The sequence below is a fragment of the Neophocaena asiaeorientalis genome, unplaced genomic scaffold (assembly GCF_003031525.2).
Source record: "Neophocaena asiaeorientalis asiaeorientalis breed wild unplaced genomic scaffold, Neophocaena_asiaeorientalis_V1.1 scaffold582, whole genome shotgun sequence".
In the NCBI taxonomy this organism is placed as follows: domain Eukaryota; kingdom Metazoa; phylum Chordata; class Mammalia; order Artiodactyla; family Phocoenidae; genus Neophocaena; species Neophocaena asiaeorientalis.
Window position 1 is genome coordinate 123651 of NW_020172996.1, and position 18624 is coordinate 142274.

The window sequence follows — 18624 nt, forward strand, 5'->3', positions numbered from 1 at the left end:
CAATTATTTGTGGAGATATTAACTTAGCTGACCCATAAACCCAATGTAGTATATTTGTAAATTTCAAATCTTTAGCAATTAAATTTTAGTCTTCTATAAACTACAATACTGTGACAATTTTTTTCCCATGGTAGTAGAAGATGTACGTCCTGTTTTAAAATTGAAATTATGAAATCACTGTTGTTTGTTCAAAAAGTCATCCTGGGCAGTGCCGGGTGGCTTGTGCGGAGTGCGGGTGACGTTCGGGCGGCGCGCGCGGCCTTTGCTTCGCTCTGTCCCAGCGCTGGCGGGATGACGCGCTTCGCTCTGACAGTGGTCCGGCATGGAGAAATAAGACTTAACAAGGAGAAAATCCTTCAAGGACAAGGAATAGATGAGCCTCTTTCAGAAACTGGATTTAAACAAGCAGCTGCTGCTGACATATTTCTTAATAACGTGAAGTTTACTCACATTTTCTCCAGTGACCTCATGAGGACAAAGCAGACCGTGCATGGAATTTTGGAGAAGAGCAAATTTTGCAAAGATATGACAGTAAAGTATGATTCAAGACTTCGAGAAAGTAAATACGGGGTTGCAGAAGGCTGGCCGCTGAGTGAACTAAGGGCCATGGGCAAAGCAGCTGGGCAGGAGTGCCCTGTGTTCACACCGCCCGGAGGAGAGACTTTGGACCAGGTGAAAATGCGTGGAAAAGACTTCTTTGAATTTCTTTGTCAGCTGATCCTGAAAGAAGTCAGAATGAAAAGTTTTCCCAAGAAGCCCCGAGCGACTGTCTGGAAAGTTCTTTGGCAGAGATATTTCCTTAGGGGAAAAGTGTGCCTCCAAGTTTAATTTGGACAGCAGCGCTCCAGGGTTAGTGGCCAGTGTCTTAGTTGTGAGTCACGGCGCCTACATGAGAAGCCTGTTGGATTATTTCCTGACGGACCTTAAGTGTTCCTTCCCGGTGACCCTGAGCAGGTCCGAACGCACATCAGTCAGCCCCAATACAGGGGTGAGTGTTTTTATCATAAACTTTGAGAAAGGAGAAGTGAAACCAACCACCCAGTGTGTGTGTGTGAACCTACAGGGCCACCTGACCGGGGTGACCAAAATTCACTAAATTTAAATCTGCATCAAAATCTAACAAATGTGAGCCTCTGAGGGAGTGCCTTGGACTTTATTTCCACTCTCTGCTAATGCAGACTTGGAAACAGTTAAAAAGCTGTCCGTTATAGCAGGTTATAAAGCTCGAATGGAATCAGAGCCACATGAAACACTAATGGAAAACCATTGAGAATTGACTTCTTTTTTGTGAGTACAGCTGGAATTTTCCAGGGTAATTTTACTGCCCTGCTCAGTGACATCTCTGGATTGTAAATGGATGAAGGAACTCAGTATTGCAAACTGGGGGATTAATAATCCTGTTACTTTTTTTTTTTTTTTTTGCTTTTTTAATGTCCTGGTTTTTTTGGTATTTTTCTTTAATGTCTGAAAAATCTGGCCTATTTTATTGGCTCTTGGTAAGATACTGTATGTTTTCTTTTTTACTGTCTCATCCAGTCCTTGGAAGAGGGAACTATTTGTAATTTCCACTCCATATTTATGTGAAAATATGTTATATTCAAAAAGTTCTTTAAAGGAGAAATGCTTGCCGTCATAGTCTATGTAAAAGCAAACGACACTAAATGTTTAATACAGAAATCAACTGTTGGAATTGTTTACTCTGCAGGGCTTGAGATGCAGATGAATGTGGATTGTGGTTGCAGGATAGTCTCGTGAGGAAGAAGCAACATCTGATTACAAAATTTTTAAAGAAGGAATCTGAGCGGAGGAAGAGGAAAGAGCAGATCTTTCTTATCTAAGCTGAAAGCTGAAGAATTTAGTTTGAAGATGGCACTAAAGAAAGTAAACGGTTGCTTCACAGTAGCCCCAGAATAAAAGAGGGGCTTCACTGAAAAGAACCGTGGTTTTTTTGTGGAAGGTACAGATGAGGTTTCCTCTCTTTTCCACCAGATGGCAGTGGAGAAAAGAGAGTTTGGTTACCTTAATTCTGTACAAAAGATGGGTCCCGCTGAGGCCCTCATGTAAATGGAGAACGTGTTCTCTACGCAGTTTGCTTTTAAATTATCATATTGATGAATGCCCTGAGTCTCAGCTCACAGAGGGTAGGACTGAGGCTGCCAGTTCAGGCTAAAATCACGTGTAGTCATATTTCAAGTTCAGGATCATGCTGTCCTTAGTGCGTCCAGCGCTGCCAGCGTTCGTGCCAGTGCGGGAGCAGAGCGTGTGGTTGAGCGCAGAGGAAGCTCACTGCAGGCGAAACGTTGGAAAGTAACCAAAAAGGACGGATAATAAACGTCCACATCCCTGCCACCCAGAAGTAATATCCCCCCCCTTTTTTAAAAAAAGAAATAACACATTGGGATGTAAGCCAAGTTCCTTTAAGCAGCTGTCGCTGTCCTGTTCCCTCCTGTTCTCTACAGAGACAGCCAGCACCGCGAGTCCATATACCCATCCATCCTTCACGTGGCCACCTAGTGTCATAAGGGAACAATGGGTTCCCTTATGGGAACCCATTAGGGTTCTGGTGTTTTTAAACAATGGTATTGTTCTGGTGTTTCTGGTCTTGATACAAAATATCAAGCTGTCTGTATTCTGTATTTTCACTTATTACATATATCTTGGGGTTCTATATTGGTATGTATAGATAGATCTGGTTACTTGTAACCACTGTATTGTACAAAATAAATGTAGTACATTAAAAAAAAAAAAAAGTCATCCTGGGGCCTCCCTGGTGGCGCAGTGGTTGAGAGTCCGCCTGCCGATGCAGGGGATGCGTGTTCGTGCCCCGGTCTGGGAAGATCCCACATGCCGCGGAGCGGCTGGGCCCGTGAGCCATGGCCGCTGAGCCTGTGCATCCGGACCCTGTGCTCCACAACAGGAGAGGCCAGAACAGTGAGAGGCCTGCGTACCGCAAAAAAAAAAAAAAAAAGTCATCCTGGTAGGGATACTGTAGAAACTTTCAAAAATATAATTTATAAATATCTATATACATAAACCAAATGTTTAAAGACACTTGAAATTATGCAAAAGCTCTGAGAGTTTCCTGTTTCTTCTTACCTGGTAACCTAGAAGTCAATGCCATTATTAAAAATTATACTTTTTCAACTTTTCCTTGAGAAAACAGCTTTGAGCAAGATTGTGTTTAGCAATGTAAAGAGCTGACTACATCAAAATCATTAGAAGTCTAATATTTCTTTCCTTTACTAGGTTAGTATAATTTCTTACATTTTCCAGTGTCTTTTCCAAAACTTTTGTTTTCGGTTGTATTGTTTTTAATCCTTAAACTCTATAAAGTTTCATTAATCTTCAAATCCTTTTCAGGAAACGTCTAAGAGATTTTTCAACCGATATTCCTGTTTTTCTCAACTCAGTCAAAAGAAGTGACTGATCCCTGGACTGTGTGTACACAGAAATGAATGTTCTAATAAACTTTCTTTTCCAACCTGGGATTTAGGAAGTCTTTGACAATGCCAGAGATTAGAACACAAACAAGTTGAATGTCCATGCAGGAGGGCTTCCTCCATGTGGAAATTGCAAATTCAAGGGACATTGAGCAGGAATTCCTTGGCAGTCCAGTGGTTAGGACTCCGCACTTCCACTGCAGGGGGGTCGGGTTTGATCCCTGGTTAGGGTGCTGCCTGGCAAAAAAAAGGACACTGAGCTGCTTGAGCCAGCTTAGGAGAATACTGAAGAGGAAAAGAAAAGAAAGGAAAGGTGGTGGGATATAAGAAGAAAAGGGGCAAGATTTAGGCAGATTGACCAGTGAGGAAGTTTTAACTTATTTATAAATTATCTGAAGCAAGTCCCCCTAAGTGATACTAGGAGGGGAGAGGAGGGGAGGGGAGGGGAGGGGAGGAAATTCTGATTAACAAATGGCCCACTTTCTATATGCGGTGTGATGAGGCTTCCAAATGCAATTTAGAATAACAATGCCTCCTTGAAAGATGTTAGTCAAGGGTATCTTCTTCAGTGGATCCATTAGTTGCTAAAATGTCAATAACTTAAAATAGAAAATGAAATACAACAAACTAAATGCTGTATGAAATAAATACTTATGTAATCACAGTCAAAAACTATTTCAAATCAATTTATAACACAGAATTTTGACTACACGTATTTTGTGGAATGTGTCCTAAGACCTGTGGAAATAAAGGCCAACCACATGAGAACACTCAAAGCCTATTTATTCAGATCTACAAATCATGGCTTGACAGTGCTGAATATCTAGACCTAAGAAGTGGTCAAGAATGTTAACAATTAAACTTAAAAAATAGATGCTGTATGTGGCCACTACGTTGTGTACAGTACACAAAATATTTATGAAATACTCCCGTATTCAAAATCAATAATTTTTATAGCAAAGAAGTCACATTACTGAAGAATGAATAAAGTTCCAACATAAGTTTTTGTTGTTTCACTATCTTCTTAATTGCTAGAAAAAAAGAGAAACTGCTAGGACTTCCCTGGTGTCTCAGTAAATAAGACTATGTGCTCGCAATGTGGGGAGCCCAGGTTCAATACCTGATCAGGGAACTAGATCCCACATGTATGCTGCAACTAAGAGTTCACATGCCACAACAAAGGAGCCCACCTGCTGCAACTAAGAAGGCCACCTGCTGCAACTAAGACTGGGTGCAAACAAATAAAAATAAATAATAAGGGCTTCCCTGGTGGCGCAGTGGTTGAGAGTCCGCCTGCTGATGCAGGGGACACGGGTTCGTGCCCCAGTCTGGGAGGATCCCACATGCTGCGGAGCGGCTGGGCCCGTGAGCCATGGCCGCTGAGCCTGCACGTCCGGAGCCTGTGCTCCGCAACGGGAGAGGCCACAGCAGTGAGAGGCCCGCGTACCACAAAAGAATAAAAAAATAAAAAATAAATAATAAGCCTGTCTCCTTAAAAAAAGAGAGAGAGAGAAAGAGAGAGAGAGAGAAACTGCCAAAATTTTTTTTTTTGTTTTTAATTCTTTTTATTTATATATTTATTTTTGGCTGCAGATTGCGGGACCTTAGTTCCCTGACCAGAGAACTAACCTGGACCCTCAGCAGTGAAAGTGCAGTCCTAACCACTGGACCACCAGGAAATTCTCCCAAATTTCATTTTAAAAAACAAGCAATAGATATGCATAGATATTTTACCAAAAACAACATACAACTGGCAAATACAGGCATACTTTGTTTTATTGCACTCCGCTTTACTGCACTTTGCAGATGTTTGTTTGTTTGTTTTTAATTGAAGGTTTCTGGCAACTCTATATTGAGCAAGTCTACTGGTGCCATGTTTCCAACAGCATTTGCTTGCTTCATGTCTGTGTCACATCTTGGTAATTCTTGCACTACTGCAAACATTATCATCATTATTATATTTCTTATGGTGATCTGTGATCTCTGATGTTACTACTGCAAAAACCTTACAACTAGCTAAATGCTCAGATGATAGTCAACATTTTTAGCAATAAAGTATTTTTAAATTAAGGTATGTATTTTTTTTAGACATAATGCTATTGTACACCTAACAGACTACAGTATAGCATAAACATTACTTTTACATGCACTAGAAAATCAAAAACTTCATGTGACTTGCTTTATTGTGATACTGGCTTTATTGCAGTGATCTAAAACCCAACTCATCATATTTCTGAGGTATGCCTGTAAACAAATGAAAAAATGCTCAACATCATGCAACATCAGGGAAAGGCAACCAAACCATAGTGGGATACAGTTACAGACTTATTTAAAAGATTAACATTTTCAAAGGCTAACCATACCCACGACTGGCAAGGATATGGAAAAACTGTATGTCTCATACACTGCTAGCAGGAATACAAAAGATCACAATTTGCAATTTCTTAAAAAGTTAGCTACCCACTTACCCTGTAACTCAGGCATTGCACCCGCCCCCACCTCCACCCCACCCCCCACCGCCAAATTAACACAAGATAAATGAAACATGTATGCGAAGAACTAGATTCAAATATCTTAGCAGGTTTATTTGCAACAATCAGAAACTGGAAAGAACTCAAATATGCATAAAAAGACAAAAGAATAAACAAATAGTGGTACACCCACAAACTGTCATACTTCTAAGCAATACAACAAAAAAAAACCAACTATCCATTTAAGCACCATTGATGACTATCAAAATGAGTAAGCCACATGAGGCTACTCAAAGGAAAAAAAGTGTAAACACTTTCTGAGTAGAATCATATACAATTCTAAAATGGAAGCTAATCTATTATAATGGAAAGTAAACAAATGCTTGCCTGGAGAGCAGAGATAGTACAGAAGGAGACATTATTAAAGGGCATGAAGTAAAACAGAGGATGATGGAGAGGCTCATTACTATGATTGTGGTGGTGCTTTTATGGATTTACATGAATGTCAAAACTTGTCAAAATGTTAAGTTTAAATATAATCAGTTTGTTGTATGTCACTTATACCTTACTAAAGCTCTGAAAATATGATTCAAAACAGAAAGCTAGATTTCCTACAATTCTGGAAAATTAGTTTGGCAAACCTCTACTGATTCCACCAACTCTTTCCTCATGTCTGGGAGGGATACCTTGCCTTAGTGGTGGCAAATATCAGAAGCAACAAGGCAATTTCCACCAAATTCAATGGGAATGCAGGCTGGGTTACAAAGGGCACAACTCATCTTCACTATCCTCATTTTCCTACACAGCAAGAGATTTGAGGTGAACACGCACACATGCTACAGGAATCCACAGAACATTTATAAATTTTTCCTCTCGCAACAGCCTCCCTACACAAAATACACAGTTCTGGAGGCCATGAGAATTTCTGCACCTGCTCATCCTTCATAGCTATAGGGACTGGAACATTGTGGAGGTCCGTTCAAAACAGACACATTCCAACAATCTTGTGGCAGTCTATTCCCCTCCCTATAAAACCAGTGTCCCTGTAACAAATGATTTCCCTGCCCATACAATCATATAACCTATGCTGCCACTATCTGGAATTCTGGACATGAGGGTACATGGCTCCAACGCAAGACCTGGGAAACAGATTTCCTTTACCACCTGGACACAATGCAATACTCCCTGTGAACAAGACAATTTCTTCTTGCTTTAGGAAGCACCAAAGGTTATCACAACAGCCCCTCTACAGACTGACCTCTGAATAAACAAAATACCAACGCATCCAGGTTACAGATAAGGATCACATCCCTGCGGTCTTTTCTTGGAGGCCTTGGGCAGCAATGCCAACTAGGACAAAACTAGAGAGAAGTATACTCTACATCGTATTGTTCCCTCTGAGGCACACAGAATTTAGGATCCCACAAGAAAGCTCTTCAGCCCTGTTGTCACAACTCAGTTGTTTTCAAATCACCACAGTGTACAGAATCCCAAGATTAAAGGAGCTTAAACAGTAAGGCCTCCATTTTCACACCAACCAGTACAATGGGAAGAAGGCTATTCCTGGATTGGAGACATGAAGCACAGGAAAATCCCATCACAGCAGTCACGTGAGACCAACAACATCCCTGAAAAAAGTAGTCCCGGTTGCAAGTCACCAGCAGAGTCCTCTAGGCCAAAAATTGGTCAGATCAGTGAGGTAACCCAGATCAGTGAGGTAACAAATTAGAAAGGAATGAGTGCTCAGGATTATAAAGACTCCCACAAACAAGACAACATCAAGGTCTCCTTCCCTGGACTCGGTGGGGTGGTTCAATGATGCACATCATGAGCACCTGCCACATAGTAGTGGTGAAATGGCTTTTGCTATGGAACTGGCAATGACGTAAACCTGGTAAGGGCCTGAGCAGGTTAAGAAATGCACTGAAGCTCCCATAAACCTGGAATTTAAGTGGTTTATTGGGTGTATTGGCAGACAGCACCCTCATAAGGGATCTCCCCAGTGTTATACTGAACAATCCATCCCTGCACAACTACTCTTTTTCTGAAGTGAACTTTGTGGTATCCAATGAAATAAGACTGAAGGCTGTGAACTCTCCAGTGTGAAATGAGGCCACAGTTTGGCTAAAGGTTTCCCACACTTATCACATCCGTAAGCCCATTAACCAATGTGAACATTATGTGTTCTATGAGACTGTAGTTTTAGGTAAAGGATTTCCAACATTTCCTACAACATACGGACTTTCTGCAGTGTGGACACTCCTGTGTTTAATGAACCTGGAGTTTTTAGCAAAGGATTTCCCACATTCACAGCACTTATATGGCTTTGATCCAGTGTGAGTTCTCTGATGTTGAAAAACAGAGCTTGGGCTAACCAACTTCCCAAATTTTCTTTACTTTTATGAGTTTTCTCCAGTGAACTCTCTGATGTCGAAGGACTGAAGAACTTTGGGCAAATGCTTTCCCACACTCAGTGCACTCATAAGGCCTTTCTCCAGTGTGAATTCTCCTGTGTTTAATGAAGGCTGAATTATCAGCAAAGGATTTTCCACATTCAGTGCACTCATAAGGCCTTGAACCAGTGTGAAGTCTCTGGTTGACAAAGAGCTTTAATTAAAAGTTTTCCCACATTTGCTGCACTCATAAGGCCTTTCTCCAGTGTGAATTCTCTGATGTTAAAGGAGTGCAGAGTTTTGGCTAAATGATTTCCTGCATTCGTTGCATTTATATGGCCTTTCCCTGGTGTGAACTCTCTGATGCATAATGAGGTGGGATTTCTTGCTAAAGAATTTCCTACATTCCCCACACTCATATGGCCTTTCACCAGTGTGAACTCTCTGGTGTCCAATGAGATGGGACTTGTTGCTAAGTAATTTCCCACATTTCCCACACTTATAAGGTCTTTCTCTAGTATGGACTCTCCAATGTTGAATCAGGTTGGGCTTTTGCCTAAATGATTTTCCACACTTCCCACACTCATAAGGCCTTTCTCCAGTGTGAACTCTCTGATGTCGGAGGAATGAAGAGCTTTGGCAAAATGTTTTTCCACATTCACTGCATTTATAAGGCCTTTCTCCAGTATGAACTCTCCTATGTTTAATGAGTCTGGAGTTTACAGCAAAGGATTTTCCACATTCAGTGTATTCATAAGGTCTTGATCCAGTGTGAAATCTCTAATGCTGAAGGAGCACAGAGTTTTGTGTAAAAGTTCTACCACATTCATTGCACTCATAAGGCCTTTCCCTAGTGTGAATTCTCCGATGTTGAAGGAGGGTAGAGCTTTGGCTAAACGATTTTGTATATTCATCATATTCATATGGCTTTTGTTTCATGTGAATTCTCTTGTGTGTAAAGAGGTTGGAGCACTGAGTAAATGATTTCCCACATTCTGTACATTCATAAGGCCTATCTCTAGTGTTACTTCTCTGGTGTTCAATGAGGTTGGACTTTCTGTTAAATAATATCCCATGTTCCCCAGGTTCAAAAGTTCTTTCTCCATTGTAAACTTTCTGATGCTGACTGACGTTACAGCTTCTCTCACACTGATTACACATAAAACATCCTTCCCTAGTGAGGAGTCTCTGGTGCTGAACAAGTGTGTGTTTGGGGCTGAAAGCTTTTGTGCATTCTTCCCAGTTATGATAAGTTTTTCCCCTCTGAAAGCCCATCCCACACTCGGCTCTGCTGTTTGACCTCTCCCAGGTGTGAGTAGCCCATTGCTGGAGAAACTGAGAACTGGCCAAGAAGTCCTTCCCAACCACCCTGAAGACTAATGGCTTCCCTGACACATGGTACTTGCAGTTCTTCACAAATGAGGCTCTGTCCACATCTCTTCTGAAGGGTTTCTCCCCGATGCACTGCTTCTGATGCTGATGAAGGTTTATGCTTACATACAATTGTTTCCCACATGTTTCACACCTATGTAATTTCTGCTTTGAATGTGTTCCTTGATATTCATTCAAGTACAAAAAGTCTCTCAATATCTGGACACATATTTCACAAGGGTGGACCTTTTTGAAGGACAGATTTGCCTTGGGACTCCTGATCTGTGACACTCTTTGAACAGAAGTACGCTGCTCAAAAGAAGCCTTCTCATTCTCCACTTCATGGCAACAACCTAAAAGCAAGAAATGTTGGTGAAGTACATGTTGATTTCCGTGGGAGGGGGGAGCCCACACACCAGTGTGTGTCTGACAAACACATGAATGAGTTTGTGTGATTATTTACAATAACACAGAGTTGGGTTCAAGTTGATGACATGGCTGTTAGCAATACTGGGCTATAAAGGCCACAGGATGGGGGAAGACCACATGAGAGAAAAGACACAACCATATGATGTGTCATAGGGAGGAGAGGCAGGGTGAAAAATTAAAGTCGACGGTTAAAAAATTAGTTACAAACAACTGTCAGCAGGACCTTGTCTGCTGCAAACACATGACTGCAATGTAGATGGGTATTTCCAGGCCCAAGACAACGGGACTGCAACAGAACAGCTGTTGGTCAGGAACATTTTAAGAATGGGTACATGTTTGATTATAGAAAATATATGGGCCAACGTTAGAGAATGCACAGATAAAGCAGTGAGAAAAGTGGGTGATACAGGGAGTTTAGAGACGTGAGGATTAACCACAGGCTGGAATAAAAGTGGAAGAATCACAGTGCAGAATTGACAAGTCAGCACTGTTAAGAATGGGGCAGGGCTTCCCTGGTGGCGCAGTGGTTGAGAGTCCGCCTGCCGATGCAGGGGACATGACAGAAAAAGCAAAAATAAGGTGTGGCCACTGGAAGTAGCATCAAAACACTAGTCAAACAGAACAAATTTCTGGTATCACTTGAACACAGGACTATCATACACTCCCATAGTGCTACTGTACAGCAGCCCTTTGAGCCCATTTGGCTGAGTCTGAATTCATATCCATCCTGTGGACAAACAAGGGCTCTCCACCCCACTTCCAAAATGAACAAGTGTATGGGACCTGGATGATGAAAATAACAGGGGAAAGATACCACCTATGAGCAGCTGACCCATACTCATCACATCATAGGCCAGAGAAAAACATCTAAATACTATTAAGAGAACTTTGGAAAGGGGTCTTGCAAGAAGTCCATGGTCTACATCAGAGAATTAATTCCCAGCACAGGCAGTCATGAGGAAATGTCAGTGAAAAGAAGGAAGTAGAATCTGAGGCACAAGGATGACATGCATCTGGACAACATCACCCAGAAGGAAGAGGGCAAGTATGGTGGGATACATTAGGCTGAATGGAAGATTCCTGACCCTGGATCCTTCCAGGGAAGGCTGTAGAGAAGCAGATATGGGGCCTATTCAAGGAGAACAGACGGCAGTGCAAACATCTCAGCCCAACCAACCACAGCAACAACTTAGGGAATTGGGGAAAAAAAGCAGTGACAATGGTCCTGACATGAAAAGGACAGACTTGTCCCTGGGGAAAAGGAAAGGACAGAGACTAGTTCAGGACATGGGGAAAGGTTTGAGGTTCTTACCCAGGGAGGTTATAAGTGCCAAGTTCTCCAGCATCACATCATGGTACAGGTATCTTTGAGCCTCATCAAGGAGACCCCATTCCTCCCAGGAAAAGGTCACAGCTACATCTTCAAAGTTCACACTGACCTGCCATGATGGTGACAGATAAAACCACAAACAGTCCACTTCTGAGAAGTCACAATCTATTTCCCCACAGATCTACCCTATGACTATCCATCACCCAAGCTTCCCAAATCAGAGGATCAATCAGGCCCTGACACCATGGTGTGGTTTTCTCCCCACGGGCCCACTGATCACTAGGTACAACAACCAGAAGAAGAGGCAGGTGGATGAACATATAGCTCAGCTATAGGCCTGGCATAAAGGGATCCACCCCCTCCTGACAAGCAATTCCCCTGGTGTGGCCATCGTCCTGAAATTATCAATGCAGTGCCCTGGAACCATCAGACATGTTCCCTCTTCAAGCACACATCACTCCTTAAACTGTACATCCCTCAGTCTCAGTATCCCACAGCCACACATGACCATGGCCACCAACACCTCACTCTCCCACACCATAGCCATCTCCCTCCCCTCCCCATGTTACTTGTATTTAAATCAGTTCCTCCTAACCCCACCACAGGGCTATGATGGTGGCCTAACACATGACACCTGAGACTGGACCGATGAGACTGACAGCAGTTTCTTAATCACATAAATTCATACCTCTGAGAATAGGACACCACTCACCACAAAGGTGTACATGGGCAAAGACAACACACACAGGGGCTGTGGGATGGAACCTTTCTAGGATGAAGGGGTTAGGATGTTCCAAGGAGGATGTGATTGTCGTATCTGAACAATTCTGAGGGCTGGTAGGGAACTGATACCTGATACAAAGAAGCTTCTGGTTTGCTTTGTAAAAATGGTTGTTAGGCTAGGAGACGTTATCTGAAGGAACACTGTGGGGAGAGGAACTTGCACTCAGGCCATTTGAGGGCACCCAGGTTTCACCAAGCGTGAAGGAAGCACATCATATTGGGCTTAGGCCTTACACCACAACTCGGCAGACAGCATCCACAGTACAACTGGTAAAGTCAAACAGGACCCAATATGACCACAGACCTCCCACAATTCCCAATGGCAGCATCAGAAATCATCTATAAATGCCTTACTGCATGACTCTGATCCTTGCCTTAAATTTAAGGAATAGAACCACGTGTGGATCTCAGATACTCATAGTCCCATGCTACTTCTGTGCTGCCCTTCCTGTCCCTCGGCAATGACAACACTTCTCTGCTCCCTTACCTCCATTCATACTCCAGCCCCATTACTCACCCTCCCCAAGCCTAGTGGTTCTCACAGATGACCTTATTTGCTCATGGCCATATATACCAGGTTGAATGAAACACCCCAGGCCCTACCAAAGTCCTCACAAATCTTGGTGAGCCTATATAGTGGTGAATAAGCACCAGTTCTGGCCTGAGTGTCATATGCATGAATTACCCCTTGCTTCTACATCCATCTCATGTCCACTCTTCTCTTGGAAGCCCTGGCCACCTGCCAGACTTTCTTGTTTCATACACCAAAACTTCATGGCCATTTACCTACATTTATGAAGGCTGACACCATCACCCAGGTACACAAGCATGAGACCCAATCCTCTGACCCCACCCTTCACACCTCTCCCCCTAAAAGCTTTGCCACCACAACCCGAAGCTTGCCTCTCCTAATGTGAGCCACAGGTCATTCACCTTGGTCCACACTCTAGTTACATTTTGGATGTCTCTAACCTGAACCACTCCCAAGAATTCCAAACCTGTATGTTAGATGTTCATTTGATGCCTTTATTCAGTGGTGTCTGAAATATCTCAGACTCTTAACATGGTCCAAAAAAAGCTCCCGCTAAACCCAGTGAATATTACACCTACTACCAACTTGCTCATCTCAACTGATGCAGCTTCCAACCCTACAGCTGCAAAGCCAGGGGTCATCATTGATCCCTGCGTTTCACTCCCTCACCACCCATGTTAGAAATCTAGCTGTCCCCTTTAAAAACATGCAGCCAGAATACAACCACATTTCCTAAGGCACGCCCCTGCTCCATTAACCCTCACCTGGACTATGATAGTAGCCTCCACAATGATGCTCCTTCCTCTCTCAAGCCCACAGTCTGTTTTCCATTCTAAACCCAAATGAAGCCTGTTAAGGCTTTGGTCACATCACCTCCCTACCGTGAGCCAAACCTCTAGAACACACACCTGACATCTCAGGCAGTTGTTCCCCTCCTGACTCCAAACCACCTACTATTTATTCCTACCTGTAAAGAGAGGATACCTGTGGTTCCTGAATATTCCTGAGCTCAATTTTACCTCTAAGCATTTGAACATCTTGGTACCATGTCTTGGGTTAGCCATACACACCTGTTTACAATGGTTGCCAGAAATGGGAACACCTCCATATAATTGTAGCATGGACTTGGGACACTGGGCTTGGAGTTTTTCTGCATCCCCAGACTCAAGGAGGGGGAAAAATGGCATCAAGCATCTCAGGACACCACAATTCCAGGGAACATAGGGGTGAAAGCAGGGCTGGTGAGGCAATGGGACACCCTCTACTTCCCTGTGCAGGTTCCATAGGCACTTCTCTAACCGTGAGAACCTGAGTGAAGAGGCAGGTCCTAAAGGAATGCGTCCATAGTGGGATTTGAGGGGCTCACTGTATGTACTCCTGCCTGGCCTTGGAGCCAGGTGACCTCAGGCTGGCTGACTAACTTCAGGGCCTCAATGCTTAGTGTTGCCTCTTACCAGCTGTAGGACCCTGAACAAAGATTCAACCTCCTAGGACCTCAATGTCCTCATCAACCCTCTCCACCCTGTTCTTCCTTTAAACAGCTCTTGGGAATGCTCTAACCTCTGACGGGAGATACTATCTTCCTTTATTCGAAACACCCCATGGCCTTTAGAATCCTCACAATAAAGTACAATCCTGGGTCGGTTACACCAGGTCTAACTGCACTAACACTGTTCCCTGTAAGCAGAAAGCTGACCCTAGGTTTCCTGAATCCTCCCGCCTCAGGCCGATTTCCAAGCCTTCGCATCTGCGAGTACCTCTGCCTGTGACCTCTTCCACGCGCCATTACGCTGTCATAAACAGGGCCCCACCCACGACCGCTTCACTGTCCTGGGCACCGTGGCCTGGGCTGCGGGCATGTGAGCAGGCGCCCCGCACTCGGGGCTTTAATGTCTGGTGGAGTGAGGGGTGTGAGGGCCCGGGGAAAGAGCGTTTACCTAAGGCGGGTACTTCAAGGCCGCCGCCATCGGACTGTGGGCGGAGCGGGGCCGGGAGCGGCGATAGAGTCTGGGGGACGCGGGCACAGCGGTCCGTCTCACGGGCCTGACGCCGGCCACCCCAGGCGGCGTCGCCGAACTTCAGATCCGCCTCTGTGCCTCGGGGACAGCGCCTCCTCCCGGACCTCCCGTTCCAGTCACTGCGGTCCTGACACAGCGCTCCGGAGCTGAACAGAACCAGAGCAGTTAAAATGCCTACCTTGGGGGGTTCCCTAGTGGCGCAGTGGTTGAGAGACCGCCTGCCGATGCAGGGGACACGGGTTCGTGTCCCGGTCCACGAAGATCCCACATGCCGCGGAGCGGCTGGGCCCGTGAGCCATGGCCACTGAGCCTGCGCGTCCGGAGCCTGTGCTATCTACAACGGGAGAGGCCACAACAATGAGAGGCCCGCGTACCGCAAAAAAAAAAAAAGAAAAAGAAAAAAAAATGTCCGCCATGGGGAGGAGGCCGGAAGTCCCGTCCCCTACGAGTTGTGCCCAAACGGAAATCCCTTTTTCTGCGCCTTCACTGGCTCAGCGACGCAGCCTTCAACGCAGGGCACTCTGGATCCTGCAGTTCCCAGTTTCCAGGAAAAAAGGCCAGGGTCCACCTCAAAGGGCGCCAGGAAATGACTCCTCCCTGTCCACGGCCAGAGCAGTGACTCGACCCTCTTAAAAGGGGCCAAACGTAAGGATGGTAGGGATGCGTTCTGCAGCTGATCGCCATTAGGCATCCAGGCCATGAATTAGGATGACAAATCTTTCCCAGGATGGCAGGGGCAGCAGTGCAAATTCTGTAACGAAACATTTTGTTCATTTTATCCTGAGTATTTGTAAATTTTTCTTGGTTATAAGGCAAACATTTAAAAAAATTTCCTTCATGCCGTTATGATTCTCATTTGTAGAATTGTAATTTATTTCCGGATACTAATCTTAAATATGGCAAACTTGAGGAAGTGTAAATATGCCAGATATTCATGACGTAATTTTTTGAAATTCTTCTATGTAGATAATCGTACATTTTGATATAAATTAAAGGTCTGTAAATCGTTTTCCAGTTATTTTAATTCTTTATTGTCTGTGTCATAGCACCAGCTAGAATGTCCAGTATATCTAATATAAGCACTAATAATGAGAGCCTTGTTTGCTTGCTAATTTTAAACCAAAATCTCTGATTTTATTACTAAAATGCTGGTTTATTGTAGTGTTTTCTTTGATACATTTTGACTAATTAATGATATATATTTTTTTCTGCATAGTTGTGGTGGTGTTTTCTAATGTGAATAGATTTTTCTGCATTTATTAAGATAAACGTTTTATAATTCATTAGTATATTGAATGCTATTAATGTATTTTCTAATACTAAACCATTCTTGAATTACTGAGATGCTTTTAACTTGTTCTACATTCTGGAAGTGCAGCTAAATTTAATAAGTTTTATGAGAATGCTATGCTAGTACCATAAAATGAGTTGGGGAATACAAATCTCTGAAAGATTTGGAATAAGTTTGGATTCCTCATTTCAGTGAATAATTCATATAACTCCCTTTCTACAAATCAGGGTCTTCCTACAAATCTGTCAGATAATTTAAAAGTAGGAAGTGTCAAATAGATGTGATATTTGTTAGTTTGATCAAGAAAGACATGTCTGGGGACTTCCCTGGCGATCTAGTGGTTAAGACTCAGCACTTCCAGTGCAGGGGGTGAGGGTTCAATCCCTGGTCTGGCAACTGGGATCCTCCCACATGCTGCACAGCCAAAAGATTAAAAAGAAAGAAAAAAAAAGACATGTCTGGCGGGTTGACTTATTTATGGTTTCATTTTGTTATTTTATTTTTTAATCAGATTTACTGAGTTATAATATAAAACTATAAGACACCAATGTGTACATCGTGCTGATTTGACATATGTATACATTGAAAACAATCCCCCCATCTATTTAATTAAGACATCACCTCATATATTCATCTTGTGTGTGTGTGTGAGAGAGAGAAAACATTTAAGTAATACTCTCTACGCATATATCAATTATAAAATACAGTGTTATCCACTATACTCATCGTGTTTTACATTAGATGCTCAGACGTTATTCATTTTATACCTGAAAGTTTGTTCCCTTTCACCAACCTCTCCTGATTTCTTCCACTGCCCACCTTAACCCCAGTAACATTTATACTCTCTATTTCTATGGGTTTGACTTTTTAAGGTTCTGCATAAAAGTGATACTATACAGTATTTGTCTTTCTCTGTTTCACTTATTTCATGTAGCACAATGCATTAAAGGTCCATTGATGTTGTCACAAATGGCAAGAGCTCCTTCTTTCTCATGGCTATGTAGTATTCATATATATATATGGGCTCCCTATATATATCACGTCTTCTTTATCCATTCGTCCACTGATGGACACTTAGGTTGTCTCCGTATCTTGGGAATTGTGAAAAATGCTGTAATGAACATGGGAGAGCACATATCACTTCAATATCCTGTTTTCATTTCCTTTAGAATTATACCCATATGTGGAATTGCTGGATAGTAGGGTAGTTCTATTTTTAATTTTTTGAGGAAACTCTCTACTTTTTTCCACAGTAGTTGCACTAATTTACATTCCCAGAATCGGTGGACAAGGGTTCACATTTCTCAACATCCTAACACTGTTATCCCTTGCTTTTTGATGACTGCCATTCTAACGTGTGAGGTGATATTTCATTATGGCCTTGCTTTGCATATTTAGTAATGTTGAACACATTTCCATGTACTTGTTGCCCATTTTTATGTATTCTTTGGAAAATATGTCTATATAGTTCCATTGCTCATTTTTAAATTATTTACTTTGCTATTAAGTTGTATGAGTTCTTTATATATTTTAGATATTAACCCCTTATCAGATGTATGATTTTCAAATATTTCCTGCCATTCTGTATATTCCCATTTCATTTTGTTGATGGTTTCCTTTGCTATGCAGAAGCTTTTTCGATTGATGTACTCCCACTTGTTTATTTTTGCTTTTATTATCTTTGCTTTTTGTGTCAAACCCAAAAAAATCAATGCCAAGGCAAATGAAAAGGAGCTTTCACCCTATGTTTTCTTCTAGAAGTTTTATAGTTCCAGGTGATGTGTTCAAATCTTTCGTCCATTTTGAGTTGATTTTTGTGTATGGTGTAAGATAGGGTTACAGTTTTGCTCTTTTGTGTCTCTCTGTTCCCCAACGCCATTTAATGAATAGACAATCCAGTCCTCATTGTGTATTCTCGACACCTTTGGTGTAAGCAAATTCACCGTACGTGCACATGTTTATTTCTGGGCTCTATATTCTGTTCCATTGATCTATAGCTGTCTCTATGCCAATGGTGGGATTTAAAAGCTTAATTCCAATCCCTCATACTATACTGGGAGTATGATTGCATATTTCTAAAATTAAATACACTCTGTAAATATTTATTGCGATTAAGTTCATGCAATAATCTGTAATGAGACTGTGTCCTTCCCATACCTCCATTCACAGAATCTTTACAATAGCGTCAAGGGTATGTTTCAGTAAATGACAGAGACTTGAATGATTTCCAGTTATCTAAGTAGATAACCAACTAACTTTTGCCCCCAGTAGTCATAAGGTCATTTCTAACCCAGTCAGAAATGAATAATTTTATGATGAAACATTAATATGTCATTATTCTTTTGTCTGGTGACAAATAGCTGATGGACACTGTTAAGCAATGAAGCCACAGTAAATAAAGCATTTTATTTACCATACTGACGTGACCCCGCCATGTCACACAGTCAGAACCTTCAAAGTGAGCACTCTCTGACTTGGTTTGCTAACTTTAACTTTCTCAATTACCTCATTTCTTTGCATTTCTGCCCTCTATTCATTTTCTTTTTTTTTTTTTTTTTTTTTCCAT

General features: G+C 42.5%; 1 protein-coding gene and 1 pseudogene across 1 annotated transcript; one reads left to right on the plus strand and one right to left on the minus strand.

The window, feature by feature from the left end:
* Positions 1 to 202: 202 nt before the first annotated feature.
* Positions 203 to 1096, plus strand: LOC112397956 (fructose-2,6-bisphosphatase TIGAR pseudogene; annotated as a pseudogene).
* Positions 1097 to 6000: 4904 nt separating this feature from the next.
* On the minus strand, positions 6001 to 14893 carry LOC112398017 (zinc finger protein 211-like). Its single transcript, XM_024742378.1, is given in 4 exon segments — positions 6001 to 8526; positions 8529 to 10028; positions 11417 to 11543; positions 14687 to 14893. Coding segments are annotated over 4 exon segments (1902 nt in total). The 5' UTR covers positions 14717 to 14893; the 3' UTR covers positions 6001 to 8281.
* Positions 14894 to 18624: the final 3731 nt, after the last annotated feature.